We start from the raw sequence: 25,031 nt of genomic DNA on the forward strand, positions 1-25,031 counted from the left end.
ACCTTTTCAACTCATTTCAACCTCATTGCTAATGTTCAGCTATTGCTTGATTAATGCTTAGCTATTGCTAGGTTAGTGCTAATGCTAGGCTGATACTAATGCTAGGTAAGTACTAATGCTAAAGTTAATGCTTTTTAATGCTAATGCTAGCATTTTCTTCAGAAAATGCAAATATTGTGGTTAATATTATTATTATTATTATTATTATTGTGGTGTTTCTGGTTTGTTTTAGTTTTTTCGCCCCATCCACCTAGTCACATTGCTTGTATTCTTTTAAACTTTACTTGGCCAATAAAAATATACTGATTCTGATTTTATCAACAATGGGATGTAGCTTTATTTTTTCATTTTACAAGTTTATAATTACCGAAAATAAATAATTCTTTACAAAAATCGGTCTGTTTCTGCTGTTATGTACAAATAAATTTAGCCTCAAGGTTTTTATGAGTCATCAATTATTAAGCCTTTTTAGTATAGTCTCATCTTCTTGTTGCCTTGACACCTTCCCTTTCAAAGTCCCATGTGGTTCATTACAAGGTTTCGAGATCTGCAGGGGATTTCTTTCATTCCTCAGCATGTTCCATTTTAAGACAACATGAAATCCTGCATGAAGGGGAATGAGGATCCTCGTTGTCGTGTGTTAAAGTGTTTGTCCGCACTGATTCCTGTAAATGTTGAAGCGTCCTTTGAGACGAGCTCGCCTAACCCAACAGGCATCATTTTTCAGGGCAGTGGGTCCCCCTGTGTCACATGTCGGGTCATCTGTTAAGGAACAAAAGCCGTAATCCCCCCACTGCTCTGTTTATCCTCCTGTGGATGAAAAGAGGATGCAGAAAAAATGAATACAAAGGCAAACCAGGGTGAAATCCACATCCAAAGTATTTGAGCTGCTTTTGCTTTTCTATGCACTGGTTCGTGGAAGCTGAAAAGCAATGAATGAATTGAATGCATTATGCAGTGTATACCAGGGATGGCCCTCTGTCTAATTTTGGGTGGCCCTCAAAGTAGTGGCTCCAAACATTCTGACAGGAAAACACACAAAATCATCAAAAACACACAAAAAAGTAGAAAAATACACAAAATAACAGCAACTAACACACAAAAAAACTGAAAATTTCACAAAATAACAGCAAAAAACACAAAACTACAGAAATATTTAAAAAAACACACAAAACAGGGAAAAAATACACAAAAAGCAACAAGTCAAAAATACAAGAAATGACTCCCAAATTACACAAAATAGCAGCAAAACACACACAAAATTATAGAAAAGTACTATAAACAGCAAAAACCACAAAATTACAGAAAAACAAACAAAACAGCAAAACATGAACAAAACAACAAAAAACACACAAAACAGTTGCAAAATACACAAAAAGCAGCAAGTAAAACACAAATTTACAGAAGATTTTACAAAATGAAAACAAAAAACACACAATTACAAAAAATATACAAAATGATGACAAAAATACAAGAAATGACTCTCAAAATACAATGAAAATACAAGAAATGACTCACAAAACCCAGAAAAACAACAAAAATACACAAAATGACTCCAATAACTCACAAAATATGTTAAGATTTACAGAATCACAACAGGAATACACAAAAAGACAACATAAACTCGTAAAAAAAACAACATAAATGTAAGAAAAATAAATTTACAAAACAACAAAAAAACAGAAGCTTGGCGTGTTAATGCTCAGATTGGTCATTATTCTAAATGCTGACATGAATGTTGATAATGTGGCCAATCACAGTTGTGTGGCCCTGCTGTGATAGACGTGGCACATCTCTGGTGTATACCATGCGTTTACTGACATGGTGATTTAGATTCTGCTAAATGTATATATAATAAACAAAACATTTTGAGCTATGGTGCCTACAATCCCTATTTTACATTACACAACTGTCATGCCCTCTACCTCTGGCATCTCCTGAATTGGTCCGTTGGCACCATCTGGTGGTCTCCATTCATCACTGTCCGGACTACTCACCTCTGATCATCAGGATTGCTTCCAGCTGCGGCGGGGAGTGGTCTCCCCACCTGCAAGTATTCACACCACTACTTAAGACATCGGCAGACCACAAACCAACGCCAAACCATAAACAGTGTTCACTTTGACCCTCTCTGCCGCTGGGATCTCTCCTGCCTCCTTCCCACCTGCAACTACCATCACCTCTGAAATCCCTCAGCTCACTCCACCCTTCAGCTGGTTCTTCCCCACTCCTGTGCCAGGCTCCGTCGTTTCTTCCGTGTTGGCTGCAGCTCGAGCGTCTCCGTGTTCCTGCCCATTTGGGGTTCAGAGGTTTTCTTTGTTAGTTTAGCCCATTCTGAGTTTATGCCTTTAGACCTAGGATTTTGTTTGTTCGTCAGTAGTTTCCTGATCGTTTTTATTTAATCTTAGTATTAGGTCTCCCTCAGTTTGCTCAGCACTTCTTTAGTTTCTCCACCACCCCACTTAGGGCGCTGGTAGGTTTTCTGTTATATTCTGTTTATGGAATAAATCATTTAATTGTATCTGTGCCTCCTGTTGTGTTGTCTGCGCTTGAGCCTCAGTTCAGTCCCGTGACAGTATGGTTTGGCCATAATGAGCTCAGCAGACCGCACTACAGATGAGGCCTCAGCCGCTCATCATGCTGTAGTTAGTCATGAAGCGATTCTAGGCCGGCATGAGGAGCTACTCAAGACTCTCGTGTCTAGCGTTAAAGCTCTAATCAGCCAAATGTCTCACCTGACTGGTCAGCAGTCCGTGTTAGCATCTTCACTAGCTGCGTCAGGTTGCCAGCCTACCCCCATTAATGTCCCCGAGACGACGGTTGTAGGTTCTCCCTCTGCTCTGGCCACAGTAGGCCGTGAACCCACGGTTCCGGTTCCTGAGCGCTATGCTGGAGATCTCGGCTCGTGCCAGGCCTTCCTGACTCAGGTTTCACTTGTCTTTGAGTTACAACCGACCTCCTACGCGTCCGATAGGGCTAAAATCGCATATCTAATTGGCCTTCTACGAGGGCCTGCACGGGACTGGGGAACAGCTGTGTGGGAGAAACAGGGGGAGATCTGCACCTCCTACTCCCGCTTCTCTGCAGACATGAGGCGCGTCTTCGATCACCCAGTTCGGGGGCGAGACGCTGGAGATCGCCTCATGGCCCTGAGGCAGGGGGTCCGCAGTGTTGCAGAGTACTCCGTGGAATTCCAGGCCCTTGCAGCTACCAGTGGGTTCAACGATCCGGCCCTCCAGAGGTCATTCTATGGGGGACTGTCCGAGGCTCTGAAAGATGAACTCGCCACCAAGGAGGAGGTGGGCAGCCTGGAGGCCCTAATCTCCCTCGCCATCCGGCTTGACAATCGCTTGAGGGAGAGGCGCAGAGAGCGCTCACACTGGAGGGACTCTGCACCCTCCCGCCGACTGAGTCCCACTCTCCAGCCTGCTACGCCCACACCGTGCCCTGAGGCTGCCTCCGAGGTCATGGAGGCACTTCATTGCTTCCTGCCCCAAGGGACCAGCAAAAAAGAGGGCTCACTCGTGACAGGGAGTCTACGAGTGAGTCGGACTGCTTCCACCTCCCCTCATCTGCTACAGCTACCCGCTACACTCAGCTACCAGAACCAATCACTTTCTGTGACCGTGCTGGTGGATTCTGGGGCCGAGGAGAACTTCCTGGACTCGGCCCTCGCCAGGCAGCTCCACATCCCGTCAATGCCACTGGATTCTCCCGTAGAGGCCCGTTCTCTCAACGGCCTCCCCTTGGCCACGATCCGCCGGAAGACAGTTCCTGTTACCCTCCGGTTAGCAGGTAACCATCACGAAACACTAACTTTTCACTTGCTGGAGCATTCTCGCCCACAGTTGGTGCTGGGGCACCCCTGGTTGATTAAACATAACCCCTCTATTGACTGGTGCGGCAGCCAGGTTAAGTCCTGGAGTACTGGGTGTCATGCTAACTGTCTCCGTTCAGCCCCATCCCCTGCTCCTGTAAATCCCAGGCCAGATCCTCGGCCTCCAGACCTGTCCGGCGTTCCTGAGGTTTACCATGACCTAGTTCCAGTCTTCAGTAAGGAGGATGCCCTATCCTTGCCTCCTCACCGGCCCTACGACTGTGCCATTGAGCTCCTGCCTGGAGCCACCTTGCCCTCTGGCCGTCTGTACAACCTCTCTAAACCCGAGCAGGCTGCCATGGAGACATACATCAGGGACGCCCTGGCAGCAGGTATCATTCGGCCCTCCACTTCTCCGGTAGGTGCGGGATTCTTTTTTGTAAATAAGAAGGACGGGTCCCTGCGACCCTGTATTGACTTTCGGGGCCTAAATAATATAACCGTGAAGAACAAGTACCCTCTACCTCTGATAAACTCTGCCTTCACCCTTCTCCACGGGGCCAAAGTGTTCTCCAAACTAGACCTGAGAAATGCTTATCATTTAGTGAGAATAAGAGAGGGAGATGAGTGGAAGACGGGTTTTAATACCCCCCTGGGACACTTTGAGTACTTAGTAATGCCCTTTGGCCTCACGAATGCTCCCGCCGTCTTCCAGAACCTGGTTAACGATGTGCTCCGGGATATGATCAACCGCTTTGTGTTTGTCTACATAGACGATATCCTGATTTATTCCAGAGACCAGGAGGAACACGTCCGCCATGTCCGCTTGGTTTTGGAGCGCCTGTGGAAGAACCGCCTTTTTGCTAAAGCGGAGAAGTGTGAGTTTCACATTACTACTGTATCATTCTTGGGTTTTGTCATCTCCCCAGGACGTGTGATGATGGACCCGGCCAAGCTATCGGCTGTCTCCGAGTGGCCCCAGCCAGAGACCCGGAAACAGTTACAGCGTTTTTTGGGCTTCGCTAACTTTTACCGCCGCTTCATCCGTGATTATAGTAGGGTGGCAGCCCCTCTCACAGCCCTGACCTCCACCTCAATTCCCTTCCAGTGGACCCCCAAGGCCGAGCAAGCATTCCAGTCCCTCAAGGTACGCTTTACCTCTGCTCCTATCCTTGTTCAGCCAGATCCCCACCTTCAGTTTGTGGTCGAGGTGGATGCATCTGACTCCGGGGTTGGGGCCGTACTCTCCCAGAGGACCCCATCTGACCAAAAGCTGCATCCCTGTGCCTTCTTCTCTCGCCGCCTGACCCCAGCAGAACGGAACTACGATGTGGGGAACCGGGAACTGCTGGCGGTCAAGCTCGCTCTAGAGGAGTGGCGTCACTGGCTGGAGGGGGCAGAGCACCCATTCATTGTCTGGACAGACCATAAAAACTTGGAGTACATTCGTTCAGCCAGGAGATTGAACTCTCGGCAGGCCCGCTGGGCGCTGTTTTTTGGTCGCTTCCAGTTTTCCCTCACGTATCGCCCGGGGTCCCGTAACATCAAGCCGGATGCCCTGTCTCGTCAGTTCTCCTGCGACGAACCCTCTGGTGACCCTGAATCTATCCTTCCCCCTGCTCGTCTTGTCGCCTCTCTAACCTGGCAAGTGGAGGATCAGGTCCGTCAAGCACAGTCCCAACAGCCAATCCCAGGTAACTGCCCGCCTAATGTTCTCTATGTTCCTGAGTCTGTGCGTACCCAGGTGCTCCAGTGGGCTCATACCTCTCGCTTCGCCTGCCACCCTGGGGGCTTCCGGACCACAGCCATCCTTCGGCAGAGGTTTTGGTGGCCCTCTCTCGAAAGGGACACTCGGGACTTTGTCGCCACTTGCCCCACCTGCTCCCGGGGCAAGACCCCTTCCAGACCCAGCTCGGGTCTCCTTCAACCACTCCCGGTGCCCTCTCGGCCTTGGTCACACATCGCTGTGGATTTCGTCACGGGGCTACCCCCCTCTGGAGGTAACACGGTCATCCTCACCATTGTTGATCGTTTTTCCAAAGCAGCACACTTCGTCGCCCTTCCCAAACTCCCCTCAGCCAGGGAGACGGCATCCCTCCTAGTTGACCACGTCTTCCGGTTGCATGGGATACCAGCAGACATTGTCTCGGACCGTGGTCCACAGTTCATCTCCGGAGTCTGGAAGGCCTTCTGCGCTGCCCTAGGGGCCACCCTCAGTCTCACCTCTGGCTTTCACCCCCAGTCTAATGGCCAAGCGGAGCGGGCCAATCAGTCTCTGGAGACGTACCTCCGGTGTCTGGTCTCCTCCAACCCCACTGCCTGGGTTGAGCATCTGGCCTGGGTGGAGTATGCACACAATTCACAAATAAACTCTTCTCTGGGGATGTCTCCTTTTCAGTGCTCCCTCGGCTACCAACCTCCGTTGTTCCCCTCCCAGGAACAAGAACTCTCCGTTCCCTCTGTTCAAGCCTTCGTCAGCCAGATCAAAAGGGTCTGGGACAGGGCCAGGGCCGGACTTATACAATCAACTGAGAGGATGGAGCGGCAGGCCAACCGCCGTCGCTGCCCGGCACCAACCTACTCTGTGGGCCAACGAGTCTGGTTGAGGGCCAAGGACCTCCCTCTGAAGGTCGAATCTAGAAAGCTGGCACCCCGGTTCATCGGTCCCTTCCCCGTGGAGAGGATCATCAGTCCGACAGCGGTACGTCTCACCCTTCCCAGAACTTTGAAAATTCACCCCACGTTCCATGTCTCGCAGGTCAGGCCCGCCAGGGACTCCCCCCTGGCTCCTCCTGTCCCCCCCCCCCCTCCTCCCAGGATGGTGGATGACTCGCCCGCCTACTCGGTTCGGCGCTTGCTGGATGTCCGCCGCAGGGGTCGCGGCCTCCAGTTTCTCGTGGACTGGGAGGGTTACGGGCCTGAGGAGAGGAGCTGGGTCCCCCGCAGTCAGATCCTTTGCCCTGACCTAATCAGGGATCTCAAGCGGCGGCGTCCTGAACGTTTTGGTCGTGCGCCTGGAGGCGCACGTAGGAGGGGGGGTACTGTCATGCCCTCTACCTCTGGCATCTCCTGAATTGGTCCGTTGGCACCATCTGGTGGTCTCCATTCATCACTGTCCGGACTACTCACCTCTGATCATCAGGATTGCTTCCAGCTGCGGCGGGGAGTGGTCTCCCCACCTGCAAGTATTCACACCACTACTTAAGACATCGGCAGACCACAAACCAACGCCAAACCATAAACAGTGTTCACTTTGACCCTCTCTGCCGCTGGGATCTCTCCTGCCTCCTTCCCACCTGCAACTACCATCACCTCTGAAATCCCTCAGCTCACTCCACCCTTCAGCTGGTTCTTCCCCACTCCTGTGCCAGGCTCCGTCGTTTCTTCCGTGTTGGCTGCAGCTCGAGCGTCTCCGTGTTCCTGCCCATTTGGGGTTCAGAGGTTTTCTTTGTTAGTTTAGCCCATTCTGAGTTTATGCCTTTAGACCTAGGATTTTGTTTGTTCGTCAGTAGTTTCCTGATCGTTTTTATTTAATCTTAGTATTAGGTCTCCCTCAGTTTGCTCAGCACTTCTTTAGTTTCTCCACCACCCCACTTAGGGCGCTGGTAGGTTTTCTGTTATATTCTGTTTATGGAATAAATCATTTAATTGTATCTGTGCCTCCTGTTGTGTTGTCTGCGCTTGAGCCTCAGTTCAGTCCCGTGACAACAACTAACTTTTGCCTGCGACACATTAAGACAAACCTCGTATAATGTGAAATCAGTGCCAAAGTAACTTTGCTCACATATTGATGTGTTAGTGTGTTACCTTTTTCTCACAGACTGATGAACAGGCCATGTTGGAGGACACTCAAGTGGCTCTGATTGACCTGGAGAAGGTCACTTTCTACTTCCAGCAGTTTGAAGGGGAGCCGCTAGTCGCCAGTACGCAACTTTGATTATTACAGCTCTCATTCTTCATCAGAGGTTTTCTATTTCTATTTCTACATGAGGTTTGATTTCTTATTTTTGCAGATATGCCTATCTCATATCAGGTAGAGGGAACACGTCAAGCCTTGAAGGTTTGTTTCTACCTCGAAAGTTTCTACTTCACCCAGCTGCCTTACCGACTAAAGAGCGGAGGAGCCATTAAAATTTTCCCCGTGCTCTTTACGCAAGGTACAGTGAGTCAGCGTGGGGAGTGCAGATACAAAGCTGCTTTATAAACAAATGATGAATGAGGCTTTTACTCTGTCTATCGTTACAGCACTGGAGAGTATGGAGGGATACTACTACAGAGATAACGTGTCAGTGGAGGAATACCAGGCCCAGATCAATGCTGCCTCTTTGGATAAGGTCAAACAATATTACAAGCGGTTGAGGTATGTCAAACGACCAGCGCAGACATAGATTTTACTCGATAAGTGTGTACATGGAGTCGTTGGTGAAGCTATATAAAAACATTGCACACACCACAGGGAAAGCCCAACATGTCACTGGCACTAAAAAGTAAATGTGAGGATAAGAGTTGGTTATTATCCTCCGCCACACAAAGTGAGAAGGGGGGATATTTGTTTGAGCTCCGTGCGTCCGTCCGAAACAATCTAAGATACGATAACCAAATCTGGTGTGTGGCTTCAGGGTATCAATACCTTGATGGAGTTCGAAAATGAGAAGCACGCAAATATTTTTTCTGGAGTTATTGCCCATTTTCGTTTTTTTTTTTTTTTTACTTTGTTCGAGGTATCTTCAAAGGAGACAGCATTTCTTAGAAACTGTTTAAGATAGTAATTTTATATTCTGATGTGATAATGTTTTTTTATATATACGTCTAAGTTCTTAGATTTAGGACATTTAGGAAAAGGTTGTGAGTTATAATGACAACCAATCTGGCGGGGGATGTTGATGACCGTCTTCTTGTTTTTGTGTTGTGTTCCTAACAGTGTTTTTTTGACCAATCACTTTTCTCATGCACAGTTCGATATGAATTTGCAACGATATAATGTAAAGTCTCCAACCCAGTGGTTGGTGCCCCCACCCCATGTTATTTTCTCCCAACTGTCATAGTGGGTAAATGTCAGTGTTAGGGTTAATTACATTTTTCAATTACAATTCCACCTTCCATTACCCATTTTCAATTACAACTCGATTACGATGACCAGCATTTTTTTCCAATTCAAATTTGAATTTAAATAAAAAAAAATCCCTTAAAAGTCAAATACAATTACATCCTCAATGACTAAAGTTCTATTAAAATTAATCACAATTATTGAGCCTTTGATAAATAACCTCATAAAACTTAATGTCCTGTTAGCTTTTTGTTAGCATCTCTTATGAAAACTGGTTATTTTGACTCTTGTTTTAGGTCAGCGGTAAAATACACTAAAAAATATTATCTATCATCTAATTTGTTTCTTATCTCTTGGTTACCTGGTCAGACTTCCTTATCCACAAAAATACCGTCTGTTTACCCTTTAATTTAGTTTTTTCCTTAAAAACGTAAATATATCCTCAAGAGAATTTACAGGTATGTGCAACATATTTAAATGATTAACTACAGTATCTATGTGTAAGCCATAGATCTATAACATAATTTCCCCAGTTTTCCATTTAATTAAATTGTAATTGATAGTTTTTATAGAATTTCCACATAAATTACAATTACAAAGTCAATTATCTGAACTCAATTACAATTTAATTCTGATTACAACAGCAACAGACTTTTTAATTACAGTTATAGTCATATATTGCGTACTGATATGTACTGTAGTTTGATTTTCTAACTCATCTAAAAAGTAGATATGAGCTGAATAACAGTCGGTTACTGCATTGTTTTTTTCGACCAATCACAATCTGATATAAATTTCAAACGATGTCATGACGTCTTGAACCCAATGGCAGGTGCTCCCACCCCATAATGTTTTCTCCCAACTGTCATAAATAGTTACTGGTCTTTCTGTTTGTCATATCATCAACAGTTTGTGTTTTTTTTTTTTTTTTTTCACTGACTTCCATGTGTCTGTTGGCTAACCACAGACTGGGCTCTGATGTCACTCCCCTGTCAGTATAATAGCGCTCCAACCTCAGGCACCTCGTTATGCTTGGAATCGGTCCACACCAGTGTTGGGTTAAAACCCACAAACTGGGCCAAAACGTAGAGCTGAGTGACAGGCAGAGAGAGTGTATGTATAAAGTGTATAGACCTGTGTTTTCTAGATGGATGCTGATTGGTTCGAATTAGGATGTTACAAATAATGAATGACATTATTCAAACTGTAATATAAAACTTAGCAAAAAAAAAAGTATTATTATTCAGCCTTAGAATGTCAGATTAAAGTTTTTTTGTGTATTTTTTTCCATCTTTTTTTCTTCTTGTTGGTTTTTGTTTTTCTGTAATTCTGTGCATTTATTTTGGCCGCGCAACATTAGAGCAAGGGCCGCATGTGGCCCCCAGGCCCCCAGTTGCCCATGTCCAATGGGTCTGAAGTGCGTTCACGTAAATAGATTTCATATCGCTTTAAAAATAACTAAAGTGGCCCAACTTAATGGTGGAGTTTGTTTTTAGATTCCAGTTGCTTCTGAGCAAAGTTGTATTTAATCCTGATTTTTAATCTTCATTTTTAGGAGTTTGCATGTTCACTTAGTGCATATTTAGGTTCTTCCTTGGTGCTTTAGTGTCGCTCCACAGTGATTTGACCATACACAGAAGAAATGTTAAGGAAACTATTTTTTGTTTTGTTTTGTTTGTTGGAACAACTTGTGTGTCTAATTTTATGGTGATTCATTTTGAGGAGCAGAAGCTTATGCTAAAGTTGATTTCCCAGCTGTGTCTTTCTGCATTCGTGTTGCGTAGACACAGTATGACTAATGCATACATTAGTGTTTAATTAAAGATGCATAAAATCTCCATAAAGCATAAGTTCTGTGGTCAGATTATGCACTTCCTTCTTTGTTTTAGGCCATAATGACTCATCATTTTTTACTAAAACAAACAACTTTCTGTATAAACATTGGCCTGCGCATCTTGTATTTTGTGATTTGTGTGTTTTTAAAGTTCAGAGTTAAACATGTATTTTTTTTTTTAAAGGCCTTCGTCTTTTGTAAGAGTTTGAAAACACAGAGTGCACTCTGCTTTTCAAAGGAATGTGACTTTTACCAATAAATGCGTTTGCCTTGAACTCTGACAGTCCTTTTTTTTAAAGTTTAAACAAATAGTTTAAAGTTGTTTGTCCAAACTTTGGCAGCGCCAACAGCCACAAATCGTCTTGATATCTTTCCAATCATTTTCAGAGTGAATTTGAAAGCCATGTTGGACTTTTATTCATTCACTTCATAGCATGGAGTCGCAGCTCAAATTCCATGTCTTCATGGTTTGGTTTTGTGCAGCCTGATTCAAACTGTTCCCAGTATGCCTCCACGTTGGAGTATGAAATAATCAAAATGCTTTCACAACACATGAATGTACCTATTAGCTTTTCCTTGCAGATTAGTTTGTTACAAAGTGAAACACAAATATTCAAAATCTGTTCATTTCATCTCCTCCTAAACAACATACAACCACCAAACGTGTCCCTCTGACAGCTCCATCATCTACATTAATCATGTTGTTTGTTCCCTTAGGGACACTCCTCAGGACGCCTTCTAGAAACACTATAGATGACAGATGCTGTACTGTTAAAATGTTCAGGGTGTGAACATGAATCTCATCACAGTGCAGCAAACCAAAACAGCCTCACAAATCTGGAGCAGAGGAGATAAAGTTTATTTTCCTCCCTGGAGCAAAACGTCTCAGGCTAATACAGTAAAAGCAAAAGCTTCACCAGCTGTAGTGTGGTACACTTCTTACAAAGATTTAGTAGAAGAATTTGTCAGCATTTAAATTATTATCTAAAGTAAAATGTAGAATCTAAGTGGTGTGTATTTTTGGTGCTCTTTTGTGTGTTTTTGTTATTATTTCCTCTGATTTTGTGTGTTTTTACTGTCATTTTGTGTTTTTTTTTTTTGTGGTTTTGTGTATTTTTGCTGTTGTTTTTGGTATTTTTGCTGTTGTTTGTGTGTTTTTGGTAACATATAATATTTCCTCGAATTTTGTCTGTTTTTACTGTCATTTTGTGGCTTTTTTTCTCATTGTATGTGTTTTTGTTGTAGTTTTAAGGGTTTTTGCATTGATTTTGTGTCTTTTTTTGTTGTTTTGTAAAATTTTTTGTTATTTTTCGTGTATTGTTGTATTCATCTTGTGTATTCCTCTGTCAGTTTGAGTGTTTTTTTAATCATTTTGTACACTTACTTTTGGACCTCCATTTTTCCACAATTGTTCTTATGGGTAACGCATGTGGAGCTTTATTTAACTTAGTAATTTCTCAGTTAGAAAAGCTCTAACAAGTCTAGAACCTACTTTATATAGACAAAATGTTGTCCTTCAGTGACTGGAGGTTCTAAGTGGGTACAGAAGGTAAATTAATTATACATGAGTGCTACCCATAATTTAAAACAACAAACTAAATATTTCCCCACTCGATTGCACTACAGTGCCTTCACTGAGGAAAACTAACAGTAAATTCACTTGAGCTCGATTAAGTGCTGATGATTGTGTTACTGCAGCTGACGTGCACTCAGCCCTCTGTTGAAGCCTGGAGGGCTGAGCTGTTTCCACCCAATACTCATCATTTCTTTTTGACTCTAAAATTGATTTCCTGTGACATAGAAAGAACTTTGCATTTCATATTGATAGGACGGATTGATCGCTTTGCTTTCTATAATATTCCATCAGTGCAGGTCCTGCTGCATGCAGATGTGCACGTTTTCAACATTTAACTACTCCTGGTGCCAAAACTCACACATTTTTCTCCTAATTCTGCATAACGCTGACGTTCTTGCAATGCAAATCTCTCATGTGATAGAATGAGTCAGCATGTGTGATACAAGGCATATCTGTCAGTGTCTATATTTCATATCAGAAAGAATGATGCATATTTCGCAGGCACCAGCCTGCAGTTTAATAGTTAATAGCATCAGTGTAGGAGCGTCACTGTGTGGCACGTGCACACTCCTGGAGGTTCTCATTAGTCCCTGAGGCGGCTGCATGTGCTCACACTTCAGGGGGTTATGGGTGTTTAATATTGGGGAGTGTCATTCATCACAGCCTTATGGTTGATTTACATCGTCCAGCCTCCACCTCCACAGGGTCATATATAATGTGATAAAGTCTTGGCACTGAGCTGGGCTCAATGGGAAAGTGTCTCGTCAGTTTTTCTCCCCCTTCCCTCAACATTCTATCATGTTTCCGTAAAACTTTTTAAAAGAACTTTGGCCTCACGTTCAAAGACTCCAGAAAAAATGATAAACAATAAAAGATCAGATGTATAAATCCACACTGATTTCCTGTGAACGCCTGAATCACCAATGCATCGTATTATTTAGGTAGTAAGTCATCTTTAGAATTAATATTTTAAAATGCTGGTGTATGGAAGAAGACCTCCAAGAATCTGATTCGTGATTAAGTAGCATTTTATTTATTTATTATATTCAGACAATGAGACGAGATGAAAACATAGAAATGTAACTCTCCTCGTTGACCCAATAAAAAATAAAGCTTCTACATATCTGGCCTGTAGCCAGATTCTCCATTAGACTCTCATGTGGCCGCCCTTTGGTAGTGTGTGCGTGTGTGTGTGTGTGAAGCAGGTTTTACCTAAGATTAATTCTATGGCTACGTTCAAAATGGAATACCAACGTACAGTACAGCTCATACCAAGTCTGACGCCATAATGAGTGTGTAGTGCGTTGACATTAGATGGTATGAAAATATTCAGTATGTGTGAAATAACCAGATGTATACTATATCGGGACATTTTGTGCACAGTGTGCACACACTAGTCATACTCAATCACCCCATGATGCATTGCGAGCAGAATGTAAAATCGTCCTGGGACTGGCTTCGAGCTAAAATCAAACTTCTTTTCAAAACAAAAGCATCTCTTCTTGTTCGTTTTTTAACACATTTGTAAATTGGGCTTTTATTTTGAAATTAACCGGAAGTTTCGTCAGTAGCACAATGGTGGGTCTCCGAAATGTGTTTCCGTGAGTTTTATGGATCAAATGAGCACATGTTGATATTCTACTTGGTCACTTTTCACCATGTTTTCAGAACTTTCAAAAGTGGAGAATAAATGGAGATATTTAGCCTCTGTGGGATTCAGGTTTTTGTCGTTGTAGGTTTGAAATGCATCTTGGGAAACTTGGAAGTATACTTCAGTAGGAATGGTCATTATCCTAATCCTCCTACTCATACTTATAGTATATAGTAGACCAGAGATTCTCAACTGGTGGGTCGTGGACCTGTACTGGGTGGGTTGCAGACAGCTGGTCAAAAATAAATAAATACTTAACAGGCGTGCTGTGAAATGCATGTTGCACAAGAAAATATATAGATTTATGTTTTTAAAAAGATTATAAGAGATGATCTTGACTCTTTTTCTATGAGAAGTGTTTAAACTATCAACAGTGACTTGTTTGTTACCACTGATCACTGTAAGGCAACAATGCTGTGTCAAACTGTGGTTAGATGTTTTCAGTACAAGGAAAGCAGCACCTCAATAAAAGTGTGTGATTTGTGATGCAAAATGTTTTATGATTCAATTTAATTTAGCAAATGATATGGTAATGCTGCTAGAAAAATACACACACACGCAGTAAAATCCAATCTTGTGCCAGTGGGTATATAATATGAATATAGACTTTACCACTCAGTAATGTGTTTGTGCTGAAAGTTTAATTTTACATACACTATCATCTTGTGTGTGATTATTTTCTCATCCCAGACCTCCATGAGAGCGCGCACTGTTAAAATGTGGGTTAAGAAAGAAAGATATTTTTGGGAGGACACTCAAAGCAAGGAGAGAATATCAACTGCTTTAATGACCTTGCCTTCGGGGAAAAGGGTTTAGCAAAAGGGAAGGTTTTGTGTTATTGTTTATGAAACACACAAACAAGTGAGTCCAAATGATAAGAACGAGGTTGAATATTCTCTCAAGACACAAATAAGTATGTAAATGCAGAACATTGGAACAGAGAAGAGTGGAAAATGCATTTTGTGATATTTAAGTGATTCGAATTTGAATATTTAGAGCTTTTTTTGGTGTCACATTACCAGAATTTATGTCAGAATTTAGATTCTTATTTAAAGTAAAATGTATGATATAAGTTGTGTATATATTTGGTGTTGTTTTGTGTGTTTTTGTTATCATTATTTCCTCTGATTTTGTGTGTTTTTGCTGTCATTTTGTGTTTTTGTTATCGTTTAATATTGTTTCCTCTAAATGTGTTTTTTTTTTTTGTGATTTTGTCTGTTTTTGCTGTTGTTTTTTGTATTTGTGCTGTTTGTGTGTTTTTGGTAACATATAATATTATTTCCTCTAATTTTACTGTCATTTTGTGTTTTTTCCTCTCATTGTATGTGTTTTTTGCATGTTTGTAGTGTCGTTCAATATTATCTCCTCGTAACTGGTGGTTTTGTATAAACAAAGAAAGCAAACTGATTTGCAGTGTGCACTTATTCAGACAAAAACCTCCCAGTTTATGACCGAAAAAAAGGCAGCAGCCTGCTATAAATGCATTAAGCATCCCCCAACAAACTCAAATAAAATCTATTAAAAACAATTTAAAAATATTAAAATCTACACAATAAAGCGTCACTCCTGCTTGTGCTTTTTTGTTTTCAGAATCAGAATCAGAAAATACTTTATTAAATCCCGAGTGGTAATTAGAACGGCAAAGAGCGGCATATAAAAAAACAACAAAACAAAACAAGATAACACTAATAATAATAATTATACACACACACATGGAAAAATGGGAACAAGACTACACAAAGAAAATGAAGGATAAGGTGCAAAAATATTAAAAATAATAATGAATACAAATAAATAAAAGTATATATACAGTACATATGTAAACAGATGTTTTTTTTTAGGTCCTTTAGTTATAGTTTCTTGCCTTATGAGTAATAATCTGTAAAACTTTGATTTAAGGCTGTTTTTCTTTTTTTTTTTATAATTACATTAGATGCAGTGTTCAGTCATAATGGCTGCCCCTTGCCCTGATTTTAATTTCCTAACATCTGAGTCAGTACATGATGAGATTTAAAATGAGATGTGTTACAATGTGTCGTTTTACTAGTTTTTCACCCATAGTCCCTTTATATTGACTTTATACATGTCATTTCAGCTATGTGGGCTGTAAGGTAGACATTAGCATCAACATCTATCAAGAAGTAATGGAGTATGTGATTTTATTAAGGGCTTTGATGTGGTATAGTGAGTCTATTTTTAGTTCCCTGCTGGATTACTGAGATTTGATTGAGTCTCAAAGTGCTGAGTCTGCACTTCACTGTGGCATCAGTAATAAGAGGATGTCAGTGCGTTGCTGCCCCTGGTGGAAGAACTGGATAAATACACCGTGACCCATCACAGCCCATGAATGAATGAAGCAATGGCATTTGGATCGATGCCCAGGACGAGAGATGCTTAGTCTGTGTTTCTGTGCCCAAGTCACCCTCAGTGATTGATAGTCAGATGGTGAGGCTCCATAATGTGATGGTGGCCTACTTTTCCCAGAAAGGCAGCCAAAGCGAGGGATGACCTAATGGTGCATTTATTTTGGAATAAAATTGCTTGTATCCTGTTGCTAAATGAAGTCTAAATCTGTATGCTGCTTCTCTTAAATAAATTAAATGTGTTTTTTTTTCTCCCCCCCCTCAGGGCTTTCTACTTGGATCAGTCCAACATGCCACCCAGCTCTGCACCCAAAGCTGCTCTTATTGACAAGGTGAGAAAGTCCTTACCTTGTGCTGCATTTAAAGACAGTAGAAGATGTGGTTCAGTGTAGAAATGAGTAGATGAGATATTTTAAAAGATTCTTTTTTTGGACTATAATTAAATCAGCTGGAAACTATTATTATTATTATTATTATATATCAGATAAAGACATAGTGTAAGCCTCATAGATCAATAAATCAAATCCTCTCCCCCTCAAAAGTTTATTTTGATCTCCACTGTAAACAATCTCTTATTGACGTTGTCAGAAAGGTTTTGTGCATTGCATTGTGGGATGTGGAGTCCCGTAGACAGATGCATAGAAGTGTTTTTACTTTATTTTACCTCATTTCTCCACGGGAAACGTTGAAACTAAAATACATTATAATTTTACTAATATTCATAAAGAAGATTATTTTAACTGGACAGCCAAGATTATTTCAAGAAAAGATCAAATACTCCCATCATATCCATTTGTTCAATACTGTACTCGGCTTGCATCAAACTCCAACTTCGTCACCAATCGTCCTAATACCAACTATTTACACATTTCTGTCTTTTTTTAGGGCTTTTAACGCTTTAAAATCTAATTTTCACCAATCTTAATGTATATATCATGTATTTTTTAATGTATTTGTTGGTGTAATAAAAATGTGTCTTTAAGTACCTTTTTATGTAATGTTTCTGGATAATTTTAACTTTTTTCTATTCTTACATGTACGAGAATCTTGATTTTTTTAAAAAAATTTTATTTATGGACCCCGGGAAGATTAGCAACCACCACAGTGGAAGCTAATGGGGATCCGATGAACAAATAAATATTAATTTTCCTCCGGATTGGGATCTTTCTGTGTTTTATCACAACTTCCAGTCCATGAAAACAGCAGAAATGTGTTGGGTAGTCACTCTGGCCGAGTTTTTAGGGGCCAACACGAGAAATGAAGTGAAACCACTTCTATGCATCCATCTACAGGACTCCACATCCCACAATGCAATGTGAAACTTTTTCGACAGGTCAACAAACGTAGTGTTTACTGTGCAAATTAAAACAAACTTTCTTTTTTTTAATTTTCTGTATTTTTGTTGGAACAATTACACAAAGTTTACAAAGGGTTGCATACAACACAATTTGACAGATTAAATAAAGTAAATAGATGCCTGTGATATTTACAAGTCAATTTTCTTTAAACAAAACTAAGAGAGCAAAAAAAAAAAAAAAGTTAAATTAAATTAAATAAACCTGGAGAATATTTCTTTGAGGTTCAATCACCCTCTTTTACATGTAGGTTTCAAAAGTAATATATAAAACAAATACTAACAAAAGAACATGAGAAGTGTACATAGTTTTATATATCAACATATGTGCACATACAACACTTAAAAATAAACGTTACCACAGTTATACTCAACACTATCACAAATTAAACTTAGATGGACTTACAGAAATTTCAATCGGCAATTTCAACCTTTTTTATCTTTTTTTTAGCAAAATATATTGTTTTTTTATTAATCTATGAGGACTACACTATGTCCATTAGATGATTGTCTCCATCAGCTGTAAGTGAACTTAACTTCACCATTATTCTGGGTTGTTGATAATTCTCTGCACCAATTCCTTCTTTAGTTTCATCACTAGCCTCTTTCCCTTTGTTTCCTACCAGGTGATGCGTCCGCTGAACGCGTTGGAAGAGCTTTACCGTCTGATGGAGAGTTTCATCAGTTGTCGGCGCACCGCTGCCTGTCAGTTCACCGCCTGTGGGGCTTCAGGAGTCGGGCTCCTCTCCGTGGCCTCTGAGCTGTGCTCACGTCTGGGGGCCACACACATCGTCATGTGCAACAGCGGTGTTCATCGGTGAGTCTCACTGCACTTGTTCTTACGTTTGGTTTTTAAAGGCTTCACATCATGCTATTTTTCACTCATCTCCATTTGTTCTAAAAACCCCAAAAACATAGTATTTGAGGTTTATTTTTTCCAGAGTTTTAGCCTCTGAAAAGTCACTTTCTGAGTGGGCGTGTCTATAGACAGGACACTGACTTCCTCCTCCCCACACGGTGACGTAGGGCCAGAGGACGGCCCGCCCTCCTCCCACCCACTCCGTAGCCGAGCTCATGCTGCTTTATAAACACGAGACAGAGCGTGGGGGCGGGGCGTTCACCGGCACATACATAGACTGTAGAAAATACATACATAGCACTGCACAAAGGACGCTGAAATGCTTTGTGGGCGTGTCTGTTTACATGTCAATCACGGCTGAGAGCTTCCTGGAGGTGCGGCTCTCCAGGTCAGTTCCATGTCAAATTCATCATCAAAGTGGGAACACGTCATCAAAGTGGAGCGAGGTGTTTGGGCTCACCCTGCAGTAAGAAAGGAGCAAATCATCCTCTAACTAACGATTGAGGGAATCAATGAAAAAAACATTTTGGACATGTGTATGAAGCCCATATAACACTTTTATAATGTTTAAAACACAGAAAAGTGAACTTAGCACAACATGGTCCCTTAAATAATGGAATATACAGTACAGTACAGACAGTGCATGAACAAGCTGCAGGGTGTTCCTGTTCTTATTAGGATCCTTTTGTGATTAGATTAGGTACATGTTATGCAGGTAAGTATCAGGTCAATTACGGTACTTCTCATTGAATTTTAGATGCGACCTGAGGGCTGCAATCCATCAATGCAGGAGTCCAGAAATGTCCTCCTCATTTTTCATCTCTTATCTCGACTTCCAACTCTCATCTTTACTTCTTGCTCTCTTTTCTCCTTTCCCCCACCTCACTCTCATTCTCTTCTCCCCAATATCCTCTTCTTTTTTTTTTTTAATGCTTTAACGCAATGCTCAGCTCACAACTCAACCAGACCCACAAGCTACAACACACGTGTCAAACTCGAGGCCTGAGGCCCAAAGTCGCCCCTTCTTAGTGTCTGATTTGGCCCACTGGAGAATGTGAAAATGACAAAGAAAACATGAATCGTTGTGTAAATTACTAAATAATTTAGTTGTAAATTGTTGGAAGAACTGTACATTTTTCCAAAAGTCTTGCAATTTTTCTCAAATGATTTCACAAAATCTCTCCAAATTGAAGAAAAATTGGTCAAAAAATATAAATAAATCAAAGAACATTTAAGTATATGTGACTTATTGCTTCAATATTGTTGATTCCTTCCATACATTGTTTAATTATAATTTTTTTGATTGATTGATATTTATTTGTTCTCGGCTGTCATCCAACATATACAATTCAATACAAAGAATAAACTTAGATTTATAGATTTAAACAACCAACAATGGAACGTGAATGGGCTTAATCATTTTATCAACAGTGAACTCATTAACATAAAGTGATCCTTAATCATTTCAAACTCTAACACCATAAACAGAAATGCATATAAATATACCAGTAAACCCCTCTTAGATTATATTTCTCTTCTCTTTGTTTAAAAAGTGATATAATACTCCCAAAGGAAGGCTTTTATTTCTTACTTGGAATAATATCTCTAACACTTTAATCTTACTATATCATAAGTTGTGTTGTTCTAGATTTTTTTGAACAGTTAGTTAGAAGGTGTCGGGAATTCCACCTTATGTATTATTCTTTTTTTTTTTTTTTTTTTAAAGGATTTTTTTTTTTGGCTCTAGTGGCCTTTATATGACAGTTGCTTGACAGGAAGGGGGTTAGAGAGAGCAGGGAATGACACGCAGGAAAGGGTCCCAGGCCGGGAATCGAACCTGGACCCGCTGCAGGTGAGGAACTATAGCCTCTGTACATGGGGCGGGCGCTCAACCCACTGAGCTAAACACCGCCCCTTATGTATTATTCTTAATGATCCATTTTGTAATTTAATAAATGGATCTATATATGTTTTACATGTATTACCCCATCTTTCTGAGCAACAGGCCAGGTAAGGCAATATAAGATCATATTTATAACTGGAAGTACAAACTTAAACCTATTAATATTAAAATTGGTCGTTTTCCAGCCCACTTGTGATGGAACTGGTCCATATTTGGCCCTTGAACTGAAATGAGTTTGACACGCCTGGGCTACATCATATGGCAGCGCAGTAGCTGCAATACTTAAGTGCAGCATACTTGAATACTGACCTTTACGTAAAACACCCTCTCAGCCTTCAAAGAGGAAGAAGAATCAAGGTAAGATGAAAGCTGTGTCATCAATTTCAGCAGCCTAATGCTTAATCTGCATAAAACACGGAATGAGGAAATAAACGGATTTTACTGGAACATTTTCATAAATGTCAGAAAGTAGGATGCCAATTTTTTAATCAGGCAAACCAATTTCTCTTGACTTTAAAACAGAAACAATAACTAAGCTAGTAGGAGACGCACTCATTAAAAATGCATTGTTAGGCACGTTTGATGTATTTGAATGTATTTAAAAGCTTGAATAGGTTTCAGAGCAAAGATGCCACATACAGTAAATATTAGCAATGAAAATGAAGACTTAACAAGTATTTTTTTAATGTTAGCCTTATGTCACTTCTTAGCTTAGCTTAGCTTGATAGCTGTTGGTGTGTTTGATGTTATCCTTTCATCTCTAGATGCAGAAATCAACAGATTTGTCTATTATTAGTTTCCACATATAGAATACTGTATGTATCCTCAGTATTATCCATCAACTTTATTTTTATTTTATTATTATTATTCTTCCGTTCGCCACTAACTCCTCCCGCAGTTTTTCAACCGATATGGACAAGTAAGATATCAAAATCACATTCTTATATGTATTGTTTTTTTTTTTTTTTTTGTATAACTACATTACATTTGAGTGTCCACCGGCGCACAAAATGTGAAATAAAACCATTCAGTCATTTGTTTGTGTTCTGCTTAACACACAGAAAACTGCTGTGTTTGAAATTTTCTAAGTTTGTGATGTCACAAGCTAAATCGAGGCAGAAAATACCCTCCCCTTCTCTGGTAACTCCACCCGTGGACTCCACCCCCAACCTGATGAAAACTTTTGTTTACAGCTCTTATCATAAACAGCTCCACTTTTACAGTTTAAATGATAAACTTACGGAGTTACTAAAGGACGAGTTCACTCAGAATGTAGGCTTATTCAATAAGTTAACCACTTTCATTTTGTCCCAGTAAGTTGTGGAAGCCTCCTGCTGCAGCCGTGTCACTGTAGCTAGAGGGAGGGGCTGCTGCCTCGCTATACAGACAGTAAAGGACGGGGGGAGATGTTTGAGCGACTAGGTCGTGCAGGACCTCTTGATTTTGAATGTAATCTAGTCACTTCAGTCGCGTTCGGTGTGAACGCACCTTTACTGTGTGCCACCTCACGGAAGAGAGGGGTGGAGAAGGGGGAGGTCCTTGCGAAGGGACACCCCCCCCCCAAAATAAGAGCACTCTCAAAGGCCTTGATAATACAGGGTCTTAAACCTCCCCTCTTGCTTAATTCATGTTTTGTTTTGACCGAACACCAGTACAATTGTCATTTAGACCACAGGGAACGGTTTTAAAATTGGTATAATATTTCCCCTTTAAACATTTTTGAGTTATTCCACCTGTTAATTTTCAATTTTAAACGACTCAAACTCTAAGGGACGTTTAAACCTTAATCAGGCTGAATCAAAGTCAACTTACTGCTGTCAACATGTGACAGCAGTAAGTTCCGCGTCACCCATCGGCTCTTTTGTTTTTTTTGTTTCCTGCGCTCTCACTCACTTTGAAACTATTGTGAGAAAAGGACATGAATGTGGTACTCAATGAAAGTGATCCTGGAACAGTGGACAGTTCAATTTGCAGGGAAAAGGCTTTGGATCAATATAGGAGCAGCGCTTGTTATCACTGAAAGGTCACCAGCAGCTTTGACACCCATCACACACACACACACACACACACACACACACGCACACACACACACACACACACACACACACACACACACACACACACACACACACACACACACACACACACACACACACACACACACACACAGTATTTGTCTAATAGTGGGAATAAATTAAGTTTACTGGAACTATTGAATGGATCACATACACTATCTATGCATAAATATCACACACACACATGTGTGTGTGTATAGGTAAGGCAAATTTATTTGTATTGCACATTTCATAAACAAGGCAATTCAATGTGCTTTACATGATTAAAAAGTGCGACAGTTAAAACATTTAAAATCAGCATTTGTTTTTTTTTTGCATTATTTGAAAAATGTAACTCAAATGTACTTTGTTGAATGCTTGCATTTGTTTTGTGTGTATTATTCCAGTAAAGTAACTTAAATGTAATGATTTATGTTCTTGTTATATATTTTTAAATTGTGATTCATTTGAACATTTTCTTTGATTGAAACTGATAAACTGATAAACTAGGGGTGAGTATTGGCCAGGATGTTCCAATACGATACGTATCACTATACTTGGGTCACAATACGATATTATCACGATATCATGCTATATTGCAATATTCTACCCAGTTAATATCAAAATGAAACGTAGAAATGAAAAATCAAGTTGCTGTATATGTTCATCAGAAGATATTGATCATTCAGAGGACAAATTCAGTCAAAGCTATTTGCTTCAAAACATCTTATTTATTATTATTATTATTATTATTACTATTATTATTATTATTATTATTATTAGTGTTTTTGCACATTTTCACTGGTAAAAAGAAAATGCAGTTTTACACACTGCCATCATAAAATAAAGTCAACAAGTAGCCATTGCAACACATTCAAAGCATTTAAAAATGTAAAAAAAAAAATCGATAAAATCGGCACCCAAAAAATTGCGATACATCTTGAAATTGATTTTTTTTCACACCCCTAACTGAAACATTGTTTTGTTAAAGCTGGCTAAAAAAGAAATATTTAGAATATGTAGAAATATTTTATCTGCTGAACCTCAAACTGTAAATAAAGTGTTTTTTTAACTAAGTCACATAGTCACATATTTAATGCAAAATGTTTAGCCTATGGCCCCCTCGTGACCTGGAGGGATGTGATTTACAGTTGAAGCATAAATCAAATACTTTTATCAACCGTTACAGTATGAACAATAATAATAAACTTTAGTTTTTCTGTAATGTCTGATAATTCCCTTTGTTAATTATGTTTTCTCTCCGTCTAACAGATGTACCTTGAGCGTGACCTTGGAGCAGGCCATCCTATTGGCTCGTAACCACGGCCTCCCCCCGCGCTGCATCATGCAAGCCACTGACGTCATGAGGAAGCAGGTTTGTTTTTGTTTTCACGCATCACTGCTGCACTCTTTTTTAGCGCATTTCTCACCAAATCTAAATTTAAAGGGAAAAAAAAAAATGTTTTTTTTTCTGCAGAGCAACTTTTAAAATCTTAAAACATTAATTTATGAAATAAGCAGCAGCCTTGTTGGTCTAATTAAGTCTGAGTGGATTACTTCACCTGTTATTAAAGGACTCACCACATCTGAATATAGTTTTGCGGTGACAGTCAAAGGACGTGGACATTTTTTCTCAGCTCTGCAGAATCATTTGTCATCTTCTTTTTTATTCATTCTTTTTTCATCTTATCAAATATGCATCACTGCTCCCAGGAAATTACAGAATAATGAGCTGCTGAAAGAAGATCGTGATCTAAAATCAGGATCAAAAACTTTTAGCGCAGTAAAAAAAAAAAAAAATCAAAGAATAACAATGGACACGAGACATTAATAATTGAATATAATTCATTTCTACAATCAGTTATTTCACTTAAAATGTGTAAAAATTAGAGGTGTGGATCATTAAAAAAAAAAAAAGAATTAACTGCAAATCTAACCATAATAACCAGTATTCACGATCAATCGCATTTTTTTGAGTTTGAAAAGGACACGCTGAATCATAAAGTTATTGCACAGAAATTGTTTAATCTAAAATAGTTACATTTATTAAGGTGAAATAATTTATATATTTGATTTCACAAAGAAAAACACTGAAAAATGTACAATGTGAAAGTTGAAATGTGTTTTATCATTGTCCATTTATTATGATAAAGTGCACAAATATTCAAATTTATGAATATATATAATTCCAGTTTCAATATGAGAGAACTGCAGAATAAATTTGCACCTTGAACATTCAAATTTGTTCGGACACAAACTGTTGCTCTTTTACATTCTGTTGCTGAGGCCCAGCACTGCAGTTAGTCCATATTACAGGAGGAAAGAATAGCTCTCTTTTTCTAAACAACTACAATTTTATATTATTATTATTATTATTATTATTATTATTATTATTATTATTATAGTATGTAAAGTATTCACTGTTGTAAAAGGAATTATTTTGTCCCACGTTTTCAACTTTTTCAAGTCAAAAACCTGAATAATTATGCTTTGACATTCAAAATTATCTGTAATTTTCTCATGTTACACTGTTTTGTATTTGAAATTTTTTCAGTTAAATTCTAAAAAAAAAT

General features: G+C 40.1%; 1 protein-coding gene across 6 annotated transcripts in view; it reads left to right on the forward strand.

Moving 5' to 3' along the window:
* prex2 (phosphatidylinositol-3,4,5-trisphosphate-dependent Rac exchange factor 2) overlaps window positions 1-25,031 on the forward strand; it is a 126,259-nt gene that overhangs the window by 96,911 nt on the left and 4,317 nt on the right. For all 6 annotated transcript variants that reach the window (XM_028434254.1, XM_028434253.1, XM_028434255.1 and 3 more), the window contains 6 exons: window positions 7,638-7,740; window positions 7,831-7,974; window positions 8,063-8,177; window positions 16,554-16,620; window positions 18,269-18,459; window positions 23,731-23,833. In XM_028434254.1, coding sequence (XP_028290055.1) covers window positions 7,638-7,740; window positions 7,831-7,974; window positions 8,063-8,177; window positions 16,554-16,620; window positions 18,269-18,459; window positions 23,731-23,833 — 723 coding nt within the window. The remainder of the gene's footprint in view (window positions 1-7,637; window positions 7,741-7,830; window positions 7,975-8,062; window positions 8,178-16,553; window positions 16,621-18,268; window positions 18,460-23,730; window positions 23,834-25,031) is intronic.

Source organism: Gouania willdenowi, chromosome 20 (genome assembly GCF_900634775.1).
Source record: "Gouania willdenowi chromosome 20, fGouWil2.1, whole genome shotgun sequence".
NCBI lineage: Eukaryota > Metazoa > Chordata > Actinopteri > Blenniiformes > Gobiesocidae > Gouania > Gouania willdenowi.